The 15,147-nt window shown below is 31.0% G+C and overlaps 1 protein-coding gene across 1 annotated transcript in view; it reads right to left on the bottom strand.

Moving 5' to 3' along the window:
* The window catches only part of pain (transient receptor potential cation channel family member painless), a 255,675-nt gene that overhangs the window by 144,757 nt on the left and 95,771 nt on the right, over positions 1-15,147 (bottom strand). The window contains exon 2 of the mRNA XM_014353792.2: positions 13,429-14,044. Coding sequence (XP_014209278.2) covers positions 13,429-14,044 — 616 coding nt within the window. The remainder of the gene's footprint in view (positions 1-13,428; positions 14,045-15,147) is intronic.

Raw genomic sequence — 15,147 nt, 5'->3', positions numbered from 1 at the left:
AAATGATGTTACAGTAGAACAAGCATCAGAAAGAGGTTATTTGCAGTACGATAAGTTAAATAACGAACAAAAAGAAATAGTTGATAAAATTCTAATGGTTTCACAAGAAGAAAATATTCATAATTCAACATGTTTCTTCTTGGAAGGACCAGGAGGATCCGGAAAAGCATTTGTGTACACAACAATTTATAATATTTTATTTTCTGAAAATATTAAAGTATGTTCCATGGCATTTACTGGAATAGTAGCAACTTTACTTCCAAATGGTAAGACGGTACACAAAACTTTTGGTTTACCTGTTCCGATGTTTCATGACTCTTCATCCAGTATAAAAAAACAATCAAAAGAAGGCTTATTTTTGAAAGAAGTCAAAGTTTTTATTTGGGATGAAGCTCCAATGGCACCAAGATATGCTTTAGAAATAGTTAATAGAACGTTAAGAGACGTTATGAACAATGATTTACCATTTGGAGGGAAAATTATGATTTTAGGTGGAGATTTTAGACAACTGCTTCCAATTAAAGTACGCGGAACTCGTAGCGAAATTTTAAACTTGTCCATAAAATATAGCAATTTATGGAAATATTTTTTACAAATCAAGTTGACAACGAAAATGAGAGTATTACCACAAGAAGTTCAGTTTGTTACATTTTTGTTAAACGTAGGTGATGGTACTTCAAATGATGACAAAGATAATGTGACACTTCTGAATTCTAGCATACTAACTAATAATGAATGTTTAGTAAACCACATTTTTGGTCAACTTATAAAAGAAAACAAATTTAATAAAATAAATAAATGTGCCATATTATCAGCAATAAATATTGATGTTAATGATATCAACGAACAAGTGACAGATTAATTAGATAAAACTACCGAACATGTATATACTGGGGTTGACACTACTGATAATTGTGATAATGGTAATTTTGATTCCGGTGCTTTTTTACCAGAATATTTAAATTCCCTTAATCCTCCAAGCTTGCCTCCATATAAATTACGTTTAAGAAAAAATTGCATTATAATGTTAATAAGGAATATTAGTATTAATGAAGGTTTGTGCAATCGAACTCGATTACAAATCGTTGATTTCTTAAATTATTTACTAAAATGTAAAATTTTAACGGGGGACAAACGAAACAATATTGTTTTTTTAAATCGTATTACTCTGTACTGTGAAAACGAATATCCATTTACTTTTAAAAAAAGACAGTTTCTCGTTAGATTAGCTTTTGCAATGACTATTAATAAAGCACAAGGGCAAAAATTTAATAGAATAGGTATAGATCTTCGTAGAGATGTTTTTAATCATGGTCAACTTTATGTTGCGATGTCCAGAGTTTGGTCATGGGAAACATTAAAAATATATTTAGGGAATCAAAGAGAGAATAGTACTGTTAAAAATTGTGTATATAAAGAATTGTATGCATAAATCAAATTTTTTGTAATTTTTAAAATTGAATGAGTATCATTAATACTCTTCATACTTTTATGACATAATATGTAAAGTGTAAAAAATAGAACTTAAATTCATTTTTCAATTGGTTGCATGTTAAAAAATTTAAAAAAAAAAAATAACAATTATTTGTTGTTGGATGTATTTAAATTGTACAATACTCTACTTTAACGAATTTCAAAAGACTAATCTTATGAAGTAGAATTATTAGTAAAAACGTTCGAGCTTGCTGCTAGCTTGAATCCTACGTTCTTCTTTTTTTTATTTCCTCTAATATTAAACAATAATTGCACTTTTTCCTTTTTTCTACTGCAAAGAGAATTATGTTAAAATACTTTCTGTAACTTACTTAATTTTTGTTTTCATTGATTGAAAATAATTATTAAAATTCTAATGTAACTTCAACAATTTATTTTTCTTATATATTTAATTTTATTATATTATATAGTTTTATTATAAAAAATATACAGCTTAAAACCGCGAGCGAAGCGCGCGTACATGAGATCTAGTTGTATCAAAAAAACCAGACAGTCGCGTAAATCTAAAATAGAGTGTGATTAACGATTTTCGAGATCCTAATAAAAAAATCATTGGTGATGCATGTCCATTGCCTAATATAGCTGATATTAAAAATCAATTAGGGGTATCTGTATATTTTCCAGTACTTTACTAAGACATCGGATTTTAACTAATTTCAGTGGCCAAGTGTAACAAATTTAGAACAGCATTACTACGTCATTTAGACAGTACTAAAACCGTTATTTGTCAGAAGGTCTGAAAAATGCACTAGCTACTTTTCAACGATATATGGATTTACTATTGAGTGGACTATTAAATGTTAAAATCTCACTATATATTGAGATGGTATTGTAAATTGTTCCAAGAATTTAATCGATCACAATAAAAAAAGTTCAGTTACTCTTGGCCAGATTAAGATCAGCCAATATTCTACTACAACCAGATAAGGTTAAGTTTTTGCGGAGAGAAATCTTCTTTCTTGAACATATTGTAAGTTAACAAGAAATCGAACCTAATCCTAAAAAAATATAGGCTGTCAAAGAATTTCCTGTCCCGAAAACAGAGAAAAAAACAAGATAATTGTTAGGGCAAGCAGGCTATTGACGTTGTTTTATCAGAGACTTTTCAAAAACCACTAAGCCACTGTCAGATCTTGTAATATCAGAGAAAAATTTGAATAGACCGACGTTTAGACAAAAAATTTCCAGATGTTTAAACATTATTCATCCAAAAACCTACACTCCAATTTCCTGACTTTAGTAAAACATTCAAATTGATGACAGAATAATCTAAATATGCTATTGGAATGGTAATGAGGAGGTTTGGGAATAGCATTTGAAGAGGTAAGGAACAGGTAGTCCCCCTGGCTTGTGTAGACGTACCTCTTTTACCACACACCTCCTGTCGCACTCAACAAACTTGAAATCGAATGACTGTAATTAATTAAACATTTAAAAAATGCCTGGCAAGGCTTGAATTTTTTTTTTAACCATCTCTTTTTTGTACTAGGGGATCTATACAAGTTTTTTTTTTAATTTTAAATCATTTATAATATACTCTTATGTCAATAAAAAAGTAAGCTGACCTTCTTTTTTAATTTAAGATCTTGTTGAACTGTCAATATTAAAAATTTCTTTCTTCAAAACTTCCGTGGTAATAAGTTGAAAAAATTTATGTGCACTCTTCATATGCTTCAATATAACAAAAATTTTTTAGGCAAAATTCTTAATATCCGTCATACTAATTTATGAGTTATTGTTTATTTAAATAATTATTGTTTTTTGATTTCAATTGTTTGTATAAATTTGATTTTTAAAATGTCGTGCGCAGTTCCAATTCTAAACTTCACGCTTGACAATACCTCCTATCACTCGCTAGGTGGCAACTAATAGTTTTTGGTAAACATTTCAAGTAATAAAGTAGCTTATAGTATATAAGAAATATAAGAAGAGCTGTGCAACTTCTCGAAATCATCTACCCAGATCACCCGATCTTGGCCTATACTAGATTCTCTACGGTAGTGACAAAGGCTATCAAGATATACAATTCTTACCTGCTCTTACCTTCCATAATCAATTCTACTCATATAATCGTATAACCAACTAGAGAATTAAGTGTCTACTACATTGGTGGCCAACTCAACTCGTACGCTACACGTCACTGATCAGTCACTCATTAACTGTTAAGCTTTATGCACTCTAAAAAGGATCCACGATAACGCTTAGTGCGTGGGATGTTAAAGTATGCAAACTACGAATATACTTTTCAGTTTTAACCCGGAAAACTTAACAAAAAGGCAAATACATTATCTAGAAATCCCGTAGGACCTTTTTTGTATGAAGCAAATGATGTAAACAATGATTTACCTTTACTAAGGATGATGATGCTAAGACGAATAACATCAGAAAATAAAAGAAAAAAAAGATACACAGCAACCAAAAAATGGTCAGTTATGCTGAAACCTATTATTTTTAAACAAACAAGAGTAAAATTATTACAAGAAAATTGCAGATGAGTAGAAAAATCTCATCTCCAACCATAACAGACTTAAAACTAAGAGTAATAACCAGGAGCCCAGAACGTCTCCTAGGCTCAAAAACAAGTAAAGCACAACCAAAATTAGATAACAGTGTCATCCTTTATAGGGCCCATTAACGATCAGTGTCACTATCAAAACTATTTCAGTGATTGTACCAAGTGCACTAAAAAAAGGTCCCCATTGAACTTTCACGAAAATCAGCTCTTGGTGAGTCAACTTTTCAGATACTAAGATAAGTATAAATCAAGAAATGACTCTATCGTTATCAAATGACAGTGACACAAATATAAATCGTACAAACAATAGAAATAAATCACAGAATGGTCAACAAAAACCAAATTTGCCATTAAAAGAGGTAATAGATGTTGGTGCAACTTTAAAAGCAAGCATGTTCTCAGACAACCTCTTAAGTGATACTGAATTAGCTTCGGAATAAGACTTACGTTTACCAGCATATGGTCCATACAGGAGTGGATTACGATAAGTATTAACTGAAATAGATTTAAATATTTGTACAGACTCTGACATAATAGACACAGACATGGAAATTGTTATGACACCTATTTTATCAAGTGAAGATGTAGACGATGACGTATTTTATAATGAAACTAACAATAAAGAAAATGTAACTCATAAGGAAAAGGACAAGGTTACCTACCAAAGAGTACATAATGTAACAGAAAGACCTAATTAAAGTCTACAAAAACTATTAGATTAGGCTAAAGAAGTTAGGAAACCAGAACAAAAAAATTAAGATTTTTTTTCTATAAACAGATAGATTCTCTTATGAAGATACAGTAGATTCTCAAATTCCTGATATACTAAATGAAATGGATACTTATAATCCTGAAAATTTTTATGATTCTAAGCTAGATGGTCAAACTGCTGAAATGTTAAGACATACTACAGATTTCAAACCCTCATTTGATGAAAATAAAATTTTACGTGAACATATAGCAGATGCTTATTATTAGTAACTCCATATGTCAAAAAGGGGACCCCGTTAAGATCTGGTTATCCAATACTGACAAATCTTTTACACAGATGATCTTAACCACCTGATCTAGAGCAGATAACAAAGTGTTATACCTGCCTTTATGCTGTTGTCAGGCTTATTTCTTTTTCAAAAATATGGGAAGGTGTATGTAAGCTTAAGTAGTAGTAGTAATACCAACGATCCAAGGAATATAAGCAGGCCGAAGCTGATAAACAATGTGATGACTATCAGACTTTGTCTTAAATTTAAAAGACACAATAAAGTGTACTTTGTGAGCAGAGAATATCAACTTATCACATCTCTCTCAGAATTAGTAAGAGGTACTTGACTTTAACAATTTAAAATCGAAGAATCTAAAAGTAGACCAGATACTATTTACTCTTTGTATCGTTCAACTATCATTAGTAAAACTTGTACTAACTAAACAAGCCCCGAAAATATCATGACAGCTTTCAAATTGTTGAAAATAATATAAAAGAGGTGAAACCATGTAACTTTCTGCATTTTAAGAAGGAGAGATCTCACAAACAAATTAGAACCTGGGTGAATAACAGAACCGTTATCAATAGTATTCGATAAGATATCTGTACAAGCAACCATGTGCTATGGTAAAGTAGAGTATCTGAAACAAGAAGAAGCAACAGAAATAATACGAACCCTGCATGAAAACTCTATAGAAATACATAAAGGAATCAATCAGACTTATTCAAAAATGAAAGACAGATTTTATCGGTAAGAAATGCGGAATAACATTCTTAATTATGCCTGTAAATAAAAAAAATACCGAGAAAAGAGAACTGAACAAAAAATAAGAACCATGACTCCTTACGATCTCACCAATTGGAGCTTTTGAGAAAGTGACATAAGATGCTCTTGGCAAATTAAGAATGACACCAAATAAAAATTGTTATTTATTAAGAATTCACCCTAATTTAACTTAAATATTTTATTAGTCCATGTACTTGACTTAAGTACCTCTGCTTATGCGTTAGTTCCAAATTTTATTTTGGTATTTGGCACACCCCAAGCAATCTTATCAGACAGACATGCCATTTTTATATCTAGTTTGATAATAGTTATTTACGTAACAAGTGCGGAAAAGACGATCTCCCGCAGGAGTCGTGATTGACTAGCACGAGTTACCGTCACCGGCCACGAGTGCGAGTCTATCACACGAGTGCGGGAAATCGTACCGCACGAGTGGCGTACAAGTTTTTTCGCAATAAGTGTGCAGAAAATAGGTGTTTTCCGAACTAATATTAGTGTGAAAAATCTTTTCCCACATAGTGTGTGGAAAAACCTTTACGCACACTATGCGGAAAGTATTTTCCGTACACGTTTTCCGCACACTATGTGGAAAAATCGATTTTCCACACTAATATCAGTTTGGAAAACGCCTTTTTTCTGCACACTATTGCGACATAGTAGTTTTCCTACTAGTTTAAAAAGTCTTTGTTTGTGAATCGAGAGGTTTGCGGCCCGAGCCGAAGGCGAGGTTCGTAACGAGGTTCGTAAAGGAGACTTTTCGAATGAGTATCGGAAAACTGCTTTTTTGCCCGAGGAAGTACTAGCCTCCCAAAACCACCCGAGGGTGGAAAAATTATTTTAAGAGCCTTAAAGACAAATTATCTTACTGTCATAGTCATGCTACATAAGCTGATTATATAATAACGTATTCTGAACTTTATAATAATTTATAAAAAACTTATAAAAATAATTGGGGCAATTAATTTAAATTTGCAGCTTTTTCTCATAAAACGTTTATGCTACAACGAACTTTACACCCTATAAACTTGTATTTGGTAGATTGGCAAGATTAGCTTTGAAAATACAAAAATATGAACAATGAGAAATAGTAGTTTTTCTACGAGTTTAAAAAGTCTTTGTTTGCGAACCAAGAGGTTTGCGGCCCGAGCCAAATGCAAGGTCCGTAACGAGATTCGTAAATAAGACTTTTCGAACGAGTATCGGAAGACTGCTTTTTTGCCCGAGGAAGTATCAGCCTCTCAAAACCACCCGACGGCGGAAAAGTATTGTTTATACTTCTAAGGTTTAACAAAACGACTACATGAAACGTAATTTGCTGCAAAATTTAGACAAATGAAAGTGAATACATAAGCTAAAAAAAATATGACAAAAAATTAAGAATTTTTGCTTTGAAATCCAGAAATAACTTATGGTTAAAAAAGGAAATTTGCGCCCACTTACTTGATCGATATTATTATGAACCTTTGAAAGGAGAAGCTCAATAAGATTAAAATAATGTGTTGCTAGAAGAAAAATAGGGTGAAATTATAAGAGAACATACAGATAAACTTCAATTACTACCAAGATAAGTTTTACTAAATGGGAGCATTTATGCCTTCTAAGTTACAGACATATAGTGAATCATCGTGATTACTTCGGCGATTACAGCAAAAACGAATGCTGCAGAACATACTTATCTAGGTAACTACACTATAAAAATCTTGCAAACAAGCCCAGATATTTATTGAAAATGATTAAATATCATAGGATTTGAGAGAGCAGATATGAGAATGATATCGTTTCTGACGTATAAATGAGATTGTGACGTATAAAATAATACAAAAATTGTTCTGTAGATGTGTGTAAAGGTAAAAAATCTTTAGATAAATCAGCAAGTAAGAGATGATAAACATCCATGCTTTCGTGTCCTTCAGCTGTTTTTCTAGTTCTTAAGAGCCGAGATGGATAAGAAGACGAAATAGGTTGTGTTGACGGTACTGACGCTTTTCAACATATTCAAAACTCTATACGCTCCTTTCTGTTAAGTTCTTGTTTTTTTATCTCTTCTTTTCCCTCAGCAGTTAATTCAAGCATTTGTGAATGAAGACGTTGTTTTATATTGGTAGTTACTTCTCGTTTCATTGTTAACAACTGCTTTTTATACATCGATGATTTGAACCCAGTTTTTTTTTTTTATCGCAGTGACTTTCTTCTTTTTTTTATTTGTCTGGAAAGATGATTAGTTTAGAAAAATTTTTAATTCATGGGAATTTACTCTTTTTTAAAGAAAAAAAAATACTATTTTTTATAACGATGTTAAAACTCACTTTGATTAGATAAAAAAAGTTTTTAACGTTTTAAAATTAAAATGAAGAAAAAACATTTAAAAAGTATGTCTGTATGTACAAATTTTCCTATTAACATTTTAATGTAAAATTTATAAATAATTTGAAATTTATTTGAAAATAAATACTAATATTAAAATTATAAACTAAAATGCAAAATAAAATGGTTCACTACAAATGCTTAGGAATAATCTATAGATGTTAAAGGGATGCCAAAATCAATTTTAAACTGTAATTTTAAGCGATCAGCTTCTACTGGTAACAGACCGAAACGCAGAAGCAAGAATGTACATTCTCTCAATCGCACTTAATAAGGCTTATAAATAGTCGTGTAAGTTCAAGAGTCTATACGTACTATCTACTACTAAATACGACCAACCAACCTAGAAAGTCTCTACGGGCGTGCAAACACACACACACACATGCGCCCACCTTGGATTTCTGCTATATATATTCAATGATTATAATGCTTGATTGATTATAATGATGATGATGATGATAATGATAACGATAATAATAATTCTAAAAGTAAAGATGATGATAATGAAAATAATAATAATAATGATGATGATAATATAGATTATAATTATTATGATGATGATAATTATAATGATAATAATAATAATAATCATAATGATGATGATGATAATATACGTGATAATTATTATAATGATGATAGTAATTTTAAAAATAATTATTATGATAATGATTACAATAGTGATGTTAATGATGTTGATAATAATGATAATGATTATGATAATGATGATGATGAGAATGATATATATATATATATATATATATATATGTATATATATATATATATATATATATATATATTCGTTGTTACGTACCTACTTCTATATAGACGTGGGCGCTTGCTCTTTCTCTCTCTTTCTCTTGTTTTCTCTCTCCTCGCCAAACATTCACTTTACTTCAGATGCAAATGTGCACTACTCTCTCTGGTCTTCCTGTGCCCCGCTCCCTGCTCTCCACTGTTTCCTCGCTATCAAGGACCAGATGGATACTTTTTGCATCAAGCGGTTTTACTTACCACTAGATTTCCAATACGTGGCTATAAAAGTTTAGCTTAAAAAAAATTTTTTTTGGTATGTTGCCCTTGTGATTTTGACATTTCGTAAATTATTATTGAACCTAACAAAACCTATTTATTATAAATAGTTTAAACTATTTTTTTTTATATTACCACACTTATAAATCCTACCAACTGCTCGAGTACTCCGATCAAATACTATCGTTGGTTTCAGGAGCTCTGTGCGAGATGCAAGCGTGACATGAATAAATCTATTGTTGTTATACATGCAACTTAGAATAAGTATGTGTAAATATATGTTTCAAGTGCGAGCACGACGTTAGAAATATTGTTAGCGCATAGAAAGTTGTTTTGAAATAATCGAAAGATTTCACAAATGTAAGGAATCTCTCACTATCCTGTTAAGCACTACGTAGTTCTATAACTTTACTCTGCACTTTTCTTATTTATAATTCTTTATAATAACTCATTCATTATACATAAAAATATTTGTTAAAACAACATCCTATTACCAAAGTTTTCAGTTGCAACGATAGTTGTACCAACTTTGATACATACATCATAGTGCATTATTTAAAACATCATATTATAAAAAGTATACGTGAATTCTTATAACAACTGCCAGAAAAGTATCACTTCATATTTGAGAACCCAATTACCCACTGATCCCTGGTTTTTTCGTAGTTTTTGAGCAGACCTATTGAAAACCCTAAAATAATTTTTGATTGTTACTAAAAAGTTTCTAACTGGTGTTTTGATAACTATGCAATACACTAATGCAATCATTTTATAAAATTAATTTGCACATTTTATCAAAGTTAAATTTATATACTAAACATATCTATTTCATCAAACTCATACTGTCGTCAACCTATTGCGAATGCTTAATCAACCTTCAATGAACGCTGAATCAGTGACGAAAATTATAACTAATTCCAGAGTTCCTTTAATTACTGAGTCTACGTAGACTCAGAGTTGACTTGGCATTAATTTAATGTTAATGTGACTTTAAAATTAGCATGAGTTCGTTAATTTAACGATGTTTTAACTTTGAAATTTTTCATTAGGATATATATGCAATACTAAGATATAAAATAAACTATAGCAAGTGTGATCAAAGCGAACTGCACGAAAACTATAGTCACAGATGTTTTACATGAATATAGGTTGTATTAAAAAACATGTTAGACTCTTGCAACCTTATAAAAGTTAGAGTGGCTTGGGCGGTAGGTGCCATACCAAGCGAGGGGCCCTTTTAGATTCTATTGATTATGAAAAATAATTTTCGTTCACTGTCTTAATAATTAAATATCTAAATCATATATTCGAATATAACGGAAGTATTTTACAATATTATACACGAGACACACTTAGCTCTATAGTAATCTAATTCAATTTTCTCGTTATCATACGGCAAATGTTCTAGGGTTTTTAGGACTCATTAAACACCATGACGACTGTTTGTCTCAGATGAGCACGTGCAGACAAAGTTACACAAACGAAAAATAATGCATCAGAGGAAGTTATAAGAGTACAGAATTAATTCATTTCACAACTTCGTAGGCTCGTATACGAGCTCTGCCTTGTTTCCTCGTCAAACTCAAAGTTTTTACTTTGTCCGATTTTAAGTAGTTGCTTGCAAAGGGTTGCTTAATAAACGGAGCTTGCTTGATAAACTACACTTACTTGTCTTATAACAGTGGAACAAATGTGAAAAATGTACGAATAATCTACAAAATACTTTATGAAAACAAAAAACTTTTGGGATACCCTAGAGGTTAATATAACTAAAACCATCAATTTTACTTAAATATGCAATTTTAACAGTGTTTTTAAGTGACTACAAAAAAATTAATTTTCTCATTTTGTAGAGCGGAAACAAATACGATTACTTCGTATTTTTTAAGATTTTTCCTAGGAGTATGCCAAATCTGAAAACAAGATTTTCTAACTTTCCAGCTCCCATTGTTTTAGAATATTTAATAATCTATTTTATTCTTTTTAAACATAAACAAGATTCCAGCACTCATGAATAATCCATATCTTTTTTTTTTTCAAAAAGAAAAGTAATCTTGATTAAAATTTTTGCAGTTTTTCGTAACTTTTTTTTAGTGCAACACGTGAGAATTCTCAAGCGTCAACGTTATTTTTGTGATTGTTTGATTTTTTAATTTTTTCAGCGCTAGTTTCCTTGATTATCACATTTTAAAAATAAACTAGATATCAAAAACTTCTTTAATAGCACTGAGTAACGAGTGATATGGCAGTTAGTATTATTAACTTCGAGATTTACAACTACATTAGCGTGCCGGCCACCTCTTAATCTTCAGCATTGTATAGCTGTACTATTTATTAACAAGTAGCTGGCGGCTATGCAGTTGTTTATTTACACCAAACAACAATCTGTGGCAGTCCACGCTACTAAAAATCGTTCCAAATGGGCCGAAGTCAGACAATCTTGTAAAGAGCCTGACATTAAAACCAAATATTCCAAATTTTTTTTAAGCGAATCGGAGTTCAGACTACATTGCTGTACACGATAGTTACCACTCTTAAGCTATTTTTGACGCTCCCTAATTGGTTTTCAATGAAAAGTTTATGTAAAATATCTTATAAATAAGGAATGTGAAGCTTAATAAATTCGAAATCCGTGTAACAACAACAATAACGCTAAAATCAAGTATTTAAAGAAGTTGCACTTTTGAAAATAATCTAAAAATTTTCATGAAAACTATTCTTGATCTTGAAAATAGAAAAAAAAATATTAATTACATATACGGGTGAAAATATTATTTGTCTTTTGAAAAAAAAAAGTTGATGGTAAAAAAGTCTAAAACTGCCCGAAAAAAGTAAATGGTAAATATTCTAAAACAGCAAGAAAATAAAATAACCGTATTTTCAGACCTGGTACAGTCCTAGACAAAATCCTTAAAAATAAAATACAATCAAATTTTTTTGCCCTACACGATAAAAAAAGAAATATTTTTGTAATCATTTTAAAACACGGTAAGAATTTCTATTTTATTACCATCATAGAGTTAAATTTTTCTTTTTTTTTTAATCGTATGTGGATTATTCGCAAATTCTGTTACATTTTTACACTATTTATAACGGTTACAAAGCAAAAAAACTTTGAAGAATAAGAACTAGAGTTTTTAGGGCCTTGTGTTGGAAGAAATTCTTTTTCGGATCCATAACCTAGTTTCCATTTTTTGTATTCTACAAAGTAATTAATGTATGGAAAAAATTTTCTTAAATATGACCATTTGACCTTCCTTTACCGAGAATACTCATTGTGCTTATGATTAAGTAGTTTTTACAATTTCGGACGCTTTGGCAGAATTTTGCTTGTTAAAATATACAAACTTACTTGATTGTATACATCAAGGCACTTAATCTTATACTGACAAAAGTGTGAGAAGCAATTCTTACAGATTATTAATGAGACCCTCGATCTCCTTTCTTCTGCTCTGTACATAAAAGAAATTATATGAAAATCTTAATACTGTAACACTATAGAATAAAAAATCTCATTTTAAGAAAACATAATTTTTACATGAAAAATATCATTTTTTTGAAAATTTCTTTTTTATGGGAAATAGCTCCGTCTACACTTTAGTCTTCTTTACAATGAATTTTATATCAAGGCGATGTTGTTAATAAAAGTTTTATGCAAGACTACTTTAAAGAGGTCCTTTTTTATGAAAAAGATTTTCTTATTTATTTGTTTTCTCTGGAAAATTTAATCGAAATTGAAGATCGTAAGTAATGAAAAAAGAACTAACAATCAATTTTTGCCGAGTTTGAAGGGCTTGTGTGTAATTTACACAAAATCTTTACATGTTTTTTTCCTTAATTTGCCTTTCTATATTTCTATTTCAGTGGTCAAAAAGACATTCATCATCATGATTTGTCTATAAGTAATTTTAACAAACATTTATTAATTTATGTAGAGTGGAAAGACATATTTTTGTAGATTGGAGAAATGGAGCATTCATTTAATTAGCATCATTGCCATTTAATTAGATAACAATGGCAAGATTTCATTAATAATTAAAAATAAAAGCAGCGACACGTATGTAATAGATCTACTATTTATTCAGTCCATGAGTATCTATCTTCTCACTATATATTGATATCACATGTCAAACTAGCAATTTGTTAACGAATTAAGTATTGTATTAACTATGTAGTAAATAAGTTAATTATGAAAACTGTTACATAGAGATGTTATGTTTATCACGTAATAAAGTTGTAAAAAAAAAAAACTGTCACCTGAAGACATCCAAGATTAGGAACTCGCTGTGCTTAACAATAAGCTCGACCATTTCTCTTGTGCCTTTATCAGCGGCCAAATGAAGGGCCGTAACACCTTGGTTGTTTGGCAGATTCGGACTAGCGCTGGCATCGAGTAAATACCTTGCGCATTCTCTGTGATCACCTTTAACCGCAAAATGCAGGGCTGTCAGCCCAGCAACTTCAAGGTTTGGGTTAATGCATGGCATGCGTAGTAGACAGACTAGTGCTTCTTTGCAGCCCTGCTCAGCCGCAAAGTGCAGGGGTGCACGCTTTTGGTCACCATTAACAAGGTTTGGATCAGCACCTAAATCCAGCAGAAACTCAACAAAGTTGGCCAAGTTATTGCTCGAAGCGACATCAAGGAAGCTCATACTTGTTGGGTAGGGAATTTGGTAGTTGAGGTTTACCCAAGCTGGTTCCTTGGATATAGCACGCAGTATAAAGCTTTTAAAAGCCTCATAGTGGCCCTTGAGCATCAGCTGAAGTAGTTCTACGTAGACCTCTGTACTTGGTGGTTGCAGAAACTGCATCTCGACTGAGTCTTCGTACCAGATCATCTTTAATCTTTTTTTCTTTGACTGATATAAAGCATCTTGTGAACAGAAAAGAGGATGATTTTGATTTATCTTTGCAAGTAGTACATTGAAGATAGTTAAATACGTACTTAGTATCACTTAACTGACTTAAATTAATAGTTATCGTTCATTTCTTTAACAAAAAATTATTTATTATACCAATGAACCTGTTATTACAAGCCTGACAAGACTGAAAAAAAAATACAAATTAAGCCATCCATTTATTCAAAAACCAAAAGAGCTAAAAAAGTTTAATTTTTTGTCAATACTAGAAAAAATTTTTAAATGAATCAGAAGTAATCTTTATGAATTCATGATATAATTCTCATTGTTTTTAATTTTTAGCTTGTATGCCTTTCATTCATTCTCATAAGGAAAAATTACGACTGCCAAAATTTTCGTCACTGAATTTCCAACAGAATAAACAAACACAATGAAATATTTTAATCAGGTTAATTAGAATTAGAATTATTGATACTAACTTTAATAAAATTTTATATTATTTGCGTCCAAATGCTGACTTAAATGCAATTAACACAACTGTAACTTACCTTGTATTATAAACTAAGAAGCTCTCTGATTGTTACGACCCCATGAACTCTTTCTTACCACATTAAATTAGAAGAATATCGATTTGTATTTTATTTTATTTTGTTACTTTTTTTTTTCTTTATTTGTAACAAATAACACACTAGCAAAAACATTCAGCTCCAATTTACTGATACGCAACTGAAGTGAAACTTTTATTCAAAAATTACATCAGACAACATTAAATTGAATAGGAGCAACAATCAACAGAAAACTCATAATGTGAATAAACTAACAACCAACGCTAAGAATTAACTTTTACAGCAGTTAGTATGCCTGCAGCATCCATCAGCTATGCTGCTATCACATTGATGAACATTTTTGGGGATTTCACGAGTGAGCCTCTCCCTGGAGCTTGAAGATGACGGAGGTAGAGTAAGAGGTCGTGGAAATAGGAAACAATGCGTACCAAAATATACATTTATGGAATACGGCAATTGGATAAAGTATTCAGTACTTTTGTCGCTGATCGGGACGAGGCTCGTACCGTTGTCGTCGCTGGTCGAAGCAAGAGTGAACGAGAGAGTCGGGT

This window comes from Copidosoma floridanum, unplaced genomic scaffold (assembly GCF_036245765.1).
Source record: "Copidosoma floridanum isolate Cflo_tuat_1 unplaced genomic scaffold, Cflo_Japanese_pri ptg000030l, whole genome shotgun sequence".
Classification (NCBI taxonomy): Eukaryota; Metazoa; Arthropoda; class Insecta; order Hymenoptera; family Encyrtidae; genus Copidosoma; species Copidosoma floridanum.
This window is presented reverse-complemented; position numbering and strand designations above follow the sequence as displayed.